Source organism: Sturnira hondurensis, unplaced genomic scaffold, assembly GCF_014824575.4.
Source record: "Sturnira hondurensis isolate 20B ecotype Veracruz unplaced genomic scaffold, ASM1482457v3 Scaffold0022542, whole genome shotgun sequence".
Classification (NCBI taxonomy): domain Eukaryota; kingdom Metazoa; phylum Chordata; class Mammalia; order Chiroptera; family Phyllostomidae; genus Sturnira; species Sturnira hondurensis.
In genome coordinates this window covers 173,596-182,452 of record NW_028095173.1, presented here as the reverse complement: position 1 = coordinate 182,452, position 8,857 = coordinate 173,596, and the positions used below count along the sequence as shown (strand labels likewise).

Genomic DNA, 8,857 nt, shown 5'->3' with positions numbered 1-8,857 from the left:
ACCCCCAGCTGAAAGATTTCTGTGCCTGGAAGACAGCGGCTGAGAGGAGTAGGCAACTCATGGATAGAGCTTTCCACACCGCTCTGATAAGCTCAGTTCCGCTGAGAAGGGAGGCGAAGATGTGGTAGAACTGGGAGAGGCGTAAATGTAGCTGGGCGGCGCCCTGTGCATTTCCCTTTCCCTGAAAGTCCTGGTAAGAAGTTGTTTTACACCCACACAAACAAGACCTTCTCAAGCGTCAATTGTTCATTTTAGGGGTTGAAGAAAATGCTAACATTTTGTAGATGATTCTGCTCCCTTAGAGACTTGCTGAGACTGCTGGGGGAGGCGGGGCGGGGCGAGGCGACACGGGAGGTCGCCCTGGAGGTTGCGGCATTCTCGGAGCTTGTCCGCCTAGGTTGTTCAGGGTTGGTTGGCGGAGGAGGTGGGGCGAGGGCGGCGCGCAGAAATAGGGCGGCTCGCTGCTGCGGGCCAGGCCGCTCGCCACCAGTACAGCTCTGGGCCTGACGCCAGTTCAGCCAGCGACCGGTGTGTTGTGCTGCAGTGAGTTTGCAGGGATCCTTACTTCCGAAGGGCCTCTGTGAGTCACCCGCTGAGTTGTCACGACTGCCACCCAGAGGGAATCAGACACAGGGTGGGGCGAGTTCCTGGGCGCTGTGGTGTCACCCTATTTCGCTTCTGGTCAGTGCTACCAGCTCTGCGTGCGCTGCGGTGGCTCCAGCGCTGGTCTGGGCCTCCAGCGGTGAGTTAATCTGCGTGCACGAGGAGGACCCCAAAAAGAAAGGAAGGAAGGAAATTGCAGACGTTCTGAAAGTTTTTCCTTCCTCTCTCTACCCACCTCTCTCTCTCTCTCCCTCCCTGCCTCCCCCGCCCCCCCCCCCCCCAAGTGAGTGCTGGGAGGCAGCAGCGCTGATTTTCCAGGCCAGACTCCGCCTCTGCTCCTGGAGCGAGCTCCTGTACAACTGCCTGGGGACAGGGACAGCCTTCACACTCGGATCTCCTCCGGGACCCCTTCCGAAAGGGTGCTCCGAGCCATGGAGAGCGCAGAGCTGGCCGGGACGATCCTTTACACCTGGCTGACGCTGGTGCTCGTTTTCATCCTCTTGCCTTCGGCCTTCGGGGTGTCTTTGGGGATCTCCGAAATCTACATGAAGATTCTAGTGAAAACTTTAGAGGTGAGTGCCCACGGTGTCCCCGCACCTCAGAGGACTTAAGAGAGAACTCAGGGTGGTGCGGGCCCAGGATAGTTGAGAGGGGACCAAGTTCTGAAGGTCAGTGGTCCGCAGGGGTGTGCGTTTCGACTTACCCTCTGCTCTATAGTGAAGACAGCTTCTGCAGAGCTGGAGAAATCCAGGCCGAGACCACTGGACCATCCCATTTCTCTTCTTGAAGGCACAACTACCCCACTCCTTGTTCTGTTATCATTTTTACTAATTGGATTAACTGTGTGGCTCCCCTTTATATCATTGGATTTCTTTATGTCCATCAAGCAGTGCAACTGTCATCTCACCGAAGTTTTTACAGCCCCAGGTTTCAGAGGTCCTTTCGTGTAGTAAGTCACCATGTTTATGCTCAAGATAAGAAACCAATTGCTGAGTGGTAGAAAAAAGATCTGATTATATTTTAATGAAGTCATAGGAATTTTATCTAATCGATAGCTCTTGAATTATCATGGGAAATGTGTCTTCTTTGACCTCAACTCTCCTTATACTCTTCTTTCCAAATTCTGCAAAGGCGTTAGGTGGGCCTGGTGGGGGTGGGGAACAACTGCAGCTCCCTCTTATACTGGGATTTTTTAAATTACAAAGGCTTCCCTGTTTACCCTCTCGTCGTCTGTTTCCCAAAGCCTGGGAAGGTAGGGGGGGCACTTATTATCCCCCTTTTGTACAGATAAAGAAATTGAGACTCAGAGTTCAGTAGTTGGTTTGAATGAAGAGGTCCTAACACAGGGGAAGATGTGTTTGCCTAGTGGTTAGGTACAGACTTTGGGTACAGATTTGCTTAGATTTGATACTCAAATCCCATGTCTGCTTCTCAATACGTGACCTTAGGGAAATCACCTACTTCTTGTGCCTTGTTTTTCTCATCTATCAAATCAAAGTAACAATACACCTATTTCCATAGGGTTGCTTAAGTATGTTAAAATATGTTAGGCATCTTAGAAGGGTGCTGGGACATGTTGGGTGCTATATAAGTGTTTGCTGCTGTTAAAAGAATAATAATATTATTTAGAGTCTAGCATCTTTGTTTCTCTAACTTATAATTCGGGTTGTCGTTTTTCTGTCCTTATTTTCTTTTTGAAAAACTATTTTACTTATTTATTTTTCGCCAGAGGGGAAGGGAGGGAGAGAGGGAGAGAAACATCAGTGTTTGGTTGCCTTTTGCATGCTTCACACCCGGGAACCTGGCCCATAACCCAGGCATGTGCCAGGATTGGGAATCTATCCAGCGACCCTTTAGTTCACAGGCCAGCACTCAATTCACTGAGGCACACCAGCCAGGGCAAGAACACCAATTTTTGAATTATAATGGGAGATACACCACCTAGCTTGGAAGAGACAGTGGCAGCATAAAGAACCACCCTCCTTGCCAAGACTAAGTTATTAGGTCAGAGAGAAGCTTGGCATATATGGGATTAGGATGAGGATTCATTTTTTGAACCAACTCTGACTTGTGGATTGAAGCTGCCTGGAGTGCTTCTGTTTGGAAGAACTAGTGGGCTCACCAGGAAAGAGTTATGATCATAGTGACGCATGCCTGAGGCATAGGAAAGGAAAATGGCAACCCAGTTGTTTTGATCCTTCCACTGGAACAGCATTAGGTATTTCAAAGACATTTCTGTTAGGTGGGGGTTAGTATAGTAGACTGTTTTTCCTGACTATAAGGATAGTTCCCTTAAAAGTTGTACTGATTGTTTAGTACTAGAATGTCTTTGTTAGTGATGGTTTTGTGCATACATAGGTCAGAACTTATCATCTGCACACCTTAAATATGTAATTTATTGTCTATGAATTATACTTCAATAAATTATTCCTGTTTCAGAAACAATTTTTTTAAAACCAAAAAAAAAGAGAATATTTTCATTCGTATTTAGCATTAGAACATCTTTAGTTCGGGACAAATACCCTGCCTTTTTGTAGATTCCATTCAAGGCCCAGCCCTTCCTGCTATTTAGTATGTTCTCAACTGATTTGGTTGGTTTTTTTTTTTGCATTCCAGGACCAAGAACATTTTTTGATTGGAATTTGAAATGTCTCAAGTTTTCTGTGTTACAAACTGCATACCATTTAAAAGGTCATTTAGTTTTGTACATTATGTGTTTACTTTTCTAAGTTTTATTGACAACAGATGGCTTTTTTTATGACCATAAACTCAAATTCTAGATGTTGAAATGTATGTGGGGTGCCTTCTTAATAGCTGATTGTGGTAATTGCTACTTGTCGAGTAACTGACCCAGCTTTATGCTCTTTTCTGACTCTTTCTTAGCTGCTCATTGTTTCAGATAATATTTATTGAGCACCTACTGCATGCTGCCTTTTGCATTGCTGATTATCCCCAGATGAGTATATAAGCCCCTGATAAGCAAGCTACTTGAGGACAAGACTTAATTCTTAGAAGTTTAGTGATTATCTAAACTAGTGACTTTTGAGGTCTATATAACAGTTTCTAAGGAATATTATAATTATATAGGAAAAATTATTTTAAGAATACAAACTATAAAAGGTAAAATTTTTGGCTGAGGGCATGTGAGAGAGTGATCCATTTGGACAATAGGGTATATATAGCTGCATTTCTAGGAGGATATGTGTGAAGTTTCTATTTTATTAGAGATGAGTATAGATTAAAGGTTGAAAATACTGTTGTCACCCTGCCTGGGTTGCTCGACACCAAAAGGTTCAATTCCCAGTCAGGGCATATACCTAGGTTGCCAGTTTGATCCCTGGTTGGGGTATATAAGGGAGGCAACTGATTTCTGTCTCTAACCTCGAAGTTTTTTTTCTTTTTTTTAAAACTTGATGTGATTTTTAAAAATATATTTTATTGATTATGCTATTACAGTTCCATTTCCCCCCTTTATTCCCCTCTTCCCTGCAACCTCCCCCACCCACATTGCTCCCCCTTAGTTCATGTCCATGGGTCGTACATATAAGTTCTTTGGCTTCTCCATTTCCTATAGTATTCCTAACCTCCCCTGTGTATTTTTTTAACCTACCATTTATGCTTTTTATTCCCTGTACTTTTCCCCCCATTCTCCCCCACCCCCTCTCCATGGATAACCCTCCATGTGATCTCCATTTCTGTGATTCTGTTCCTGTTCTAGTTGTTTGCTTAGTTTTTTTTTAAATTCAATTGTTGATAGTTGTGAGTTTGTTGTTATTTTACTGTTCATAGTTTTGATCTTCTTTTTTTCCTTAGATAAGTCCCTGTAACTCATATAATAAGGGCTTGGTGATGATGAACTCCTTGAACTTGACCTTCTCTGGGAAGTGCTTCATCTGCCCTCCCATTCTAAGCTTTGCTGGATAGAGTAATCTTGGATGTAGGTCCTTTCCTTTCATGACTTGGAATACTTCTTTCTAGTCCCTTCTTGCCTGTAAATTCTCTTGAGAAATCAGCTGACAGTCTGATGGGAACTCCTTTGTAGGTAACTGTCTCCTTTTCTCTTGCTGCTTCTAGAATTCTCATTTTAATCTTGGGTGATGTAATTATGATGTGCCTTGGTGTGTTCCTCCTTGGGTCCAACTTCTTTGGTACTGTCTGAGCTTCTTGGACTTCCTGGAAGTCTGTTTCCTTTGCCAAATTGGGGAAATTCTCCTTCCTTATTTGTTCAATAAGTTTTCAATTTCTTGCTCTTCCTCTTCTCTTTCTGGCACACCTATGATTCAGATGTTGGAATGTTTACAGTTGTCCTGGAGGTTTCTAAGCCTCTCCTCATTTTTTGAGTTCTTGTTTCTTCATTCTATTCTAGTTGAATGTTTATTTCTTCCTTTTGCTCCATATCACTGATTTGAGTCCTGATTTCCTTCCCTTCACTGTTGGTTCCCTGTACACTTCTTTTGATTTTACTTTGCATAGCCTTCACTTTTTCCTCTGTTTTGTGACTGAGCTCAGTCAATTCTGTGAGCATCCTGATTACCAGTGTTTTGAACTGTGCATCTGATAGGTTGCCTCTCTCTTTATCTCTTAGTTCTATTTTTGGAGCTTTGATCTGTTCTTTCATTAGGGCTGTATTTTTTTTTTTTCTCTTGTGCAGCTGTTACACTGTAGGAAGCAGAGCCTTAGGTGTTCAGCAGGGCGGGGCAGCGTACATTGATACCTCATGGCTTTGTATGTGGAGGAGAAGTCCAAGAGGGAGCAATGCTTCTTGCTCAGCTCTCAGCAGGCTTTCAGTCGCTTTCCCTGCTACCCACAAGCAAATTGAACCCTTCTGGTAATGATTCCCAGGTGGGTGGTTTTGTGTATGTTCTAGGACCCTGTGGGTCTCTCCAGTAAACTCTCCTGTGAGGTTGGGAGTTTCTCCCCCTGCTGCAACCCCCACAGATTTTTACCACCAGAGGCTTTGAGGCTTTATTTCCCTTCTTTTGAACTCTGGGTTGTATGGTCTGTTTTGCTCCCCAGTTGTTCTCCTGGTTTATCTGCATGCAAATGTGGGACCGCCTGGTCTGGTCCTCCAGCCACTGCCTTGCTAGGAGTCCTCTCTGCCCTGTCTTCCCATCTATGGCCCTGCTACCAGTCTTTATGAATGTTTCTCTTTTAATTCCTTGGTTGTCAGCCTTCCATACAGTTCTATTTTCTGGCAGTTCTGTTTATTTTTTGTTTTTAAATTTGTCGTTCTTCTTTTGGTTGTGTGAGGAGGCACAGTGTATCTACTTAGGCCTTCATCTTGGCCAGAAGTCTGAAGTTTTTCTTTCTCTCTTTCACTCATCCTCTCTCTAAACTCAATAGACAGTTTTGACTGGTATGGCTCAGTTACCTGGATATTGTCCAGCAAAGTGAAAAGTTGCTGATTATATAAACCTGGTCAGAGCACATGCCTGGTCTGCGGGTTCAGCACCTGCTTGGGACATGAGGGAGAGGCTATCAATCGATGCTTCTCTCTCACATTGATGTTTGTCTTCCTCTTTCTCTAAAGGTAAATATAAACAAATCTAAAATAATAAAATTAATGAATATATCTTCCAGTGAGTATTAAAGAAAAAAATAGAAAAATGGCATTTTCAACCATGAAAGGTAATTGTATGATAGGGGTGAGGGTAGTGAAGGATTGCTATTCATTGGCCTAAGATTGTAGGGAAATAAAGAATGTGAAGAGAATATAGGATTTATGGAAAAGAAAGTAGGGGAATGCTATTAAATTACCTAATCAGATAATAAATGTTAATAGACTAACTTTTTCCTCCACTTTCAAGGAATAAGATGGAAGCATGAATAAGTTGAGGTGGTCACCTACCACCTCAACCTCAGTTTCGACATTTGTATAGAAGAATATGCCTCCTAGAGTTACTGTGCAGATTCAATGAGGAAAGGTGAATGAAAGCAGTTGATGCATAGTAGATGCTCACTCTTGGTGGAGTTTGAATTCCAAAACTCTATGGTTTTCTTCTTCTTCTATGTGGCTAAAATATAACCTACCTTCAAATTTTTAATGGGTTAGCATACATACTCAGAGCAGAAAATTCCTGCCATTTACTTTAAGTAGTATTCTTTCTCTTTACCCTCTTTTCTGTCCATCATGTTTTTCCACTTTTTTAATGGCATATAAATAATTCTCAGATGATTATGACACCTCTTATTATAATACTCAGTTACTATACATGATGTTGGAATAGTAAATGTGCTAGAAGCCATGGCTAATTATGACAGAAAGTAATAATAAAGAAAAACTAGCAAGGCACCATGATTTTCATTTAACTTAATTCTACAACTAATCTCTGAGATAGGCTTATTATCACTACCATTGATAGATTGGGGAATGGAGATTTAGAGAGAGAATTTATCAACAGTGAGCGATGCCCCTGTGTAGTTTGCTTGGGCTGCCATAACAAAGTACCTTGGACTGGTTGGTTTAAACAGAAATTTATTTCCTCATAGTTCTGGAGGTTGACATTCAAAATGGAAGTGGTGGCAGGTTGGTTTCTCCTGAGGCTTCTCTCCTTGTCTTGCAGATGGCTGTCTTTTTGCCGTCTCCTCACATGGCCTTTCCTCTGTGTGTACATCCCTAGTGTCTCTTTGTTCACCCAATTTCTTTCTCTTGTAATGGCACTGAGCAGATTGTATTGGGGTTCACCCTAAAGACCTCACTGTAATAGGTTCACCTTTTTAAAGGTCATATCTCCAAATAAAGTTAGATTTTGATGTACTGGGAGTTAAACCTTCAACATATGTTTTTGGTGGGGGAGGTAAAATTTAACCCATAACAACTACAAAATATCAATATTTTCCATTATGAGGATGAAACAATTGTCCTACTTAACAGTAATTACTGTTATATAAAATGCACAATCAGATGCCTTTAATAAAAATAGTGAGCTCCAAAATTAATAGTGCTTGTTTATAAGATTTTATTTTAATCATATTTTTGGTCTACTTGTAAATGATGTAAGTACCAAAGCTTTAAATTAAAAAATTATAAAGCCCTGGCTGAGTAGCTCAATTGGTTAGAGTGTTGTCCCTGTGCACCAAGGTCGTAGGTTTGATCTTTGTTCAGGGCACACACAGGAATCAGCCAATCACTGGGTAAATAAGTAGAACAACAAATCCATGTTTTTCTCTCTTTCTCTAAAAACCAATAAATAAAATAACAAATTGAAAGAAAAACTGTAGAAATAAACCTTGATCTCTATTGAGAAAACATGGGAAATCTGGAGTTTAAGTCATTAAAGAAAAGAAAAAAGAAGCCACCAAATTAAGACTGAGTTTTATTATCATTTGTGATTTGGCACTTGAAGTCGGGAAGATTAGGCCTCTATTTATAGGCTCTTCTCTAAGCACAAATGTCATGTTCCTACTTGCCTGTTTGGAATGTCGTGCAGGGGTCCTGGTGTAGTCGGATCATGCCTTACTCTTTGACCTTCATGTATGTGTTTTAGGTCCTTTATTCTCTACCAGTTTATTTTATTATTTATTTGAAATTGTTATTTTTATCCCTCTGTTTAATACCCCTGAGCCTAGCAATAATTGAGATTTTTGTCTTGATATATTTAATGAATTATTTTTGTCCTTCAAGGGCTCTTAAGTTCTAATTATAATTATTACAATGTGTTTTACCTCTTATGTTGCTCTTCCCCTCATCCCCACCCCAAATCAGTCAATTTAGTCAGGCTTAGCTTCTAAAATTGTAATCATCTAAATATTTTAATGGCTTCTTTTCTAAACTAGAAAAATAGCCATTGGGATTTTCTGAAATGCTGTCAACAAAGTTAATTTATAGTTATTGAACTATGATGTAAACAGTAGATAATTTTGAAAATGCATTAAAAAAGTGTAAAGAAAAAAATGGTGTCACATCTTGAAATATTTCTTTACATTCCTATGTACATACAAAACAATATGGAGGTTGATTTTTCCTCCTCTTAGCTTCTTTCAAACCTGTGGTTCCTTATAAACATAACGCTTTCCCTGTGCATCTTAAAATGTGACCATTTGCAGATGATTTCTTTAATTATCGACTTCACTGATTCCCTTCAGCTTTTCATCTCTCACCCTGTCTCCTTTTTCAAGCTTATTGTTGATGCAGGCATTTAAGCCTCTTTGAGTGTGTTTTACCCTTGAATGCCTAATCTGCTATAAAAAGAATAATTGTTCTTTGGGCCCTGGGTTTTTACATGTGTCAATCCCATTTAATCCTCATAGCAAA

The 8,857-nt window shown here is 41.0% G+C and overlaps 1 protein-coding gene across 2 annotated transcripts in view; it reads left to right on the top strand.

Moving 5' to 3' along the window:
* The first annotated feature begins 1,034 nt into the window (after positions 1–1,034).
* Positions 1,035–8,857, top strand: part of GPAT3 (glycerol-3-phosphate acyltransferase 3) — a 69,310-nt gene continuing 61,487 nt past the window's right edge. Inside the window, exon 1 of one of the 2 annotated variants that reach the window (XM_037035593.1) lies at positions 1,035–1,175. In XM_037035593.1, coding sequence (XP_036891488.1) covers positions 1,035–1,175 — 141 coding nt within the window. Of the gene's footprint in view, positions 1,176–3,270; positions 3,295–8,857 lie in introns of those variants that run through there. The other variant, XM_037035594.1, reaches the window with a different exon arrangement.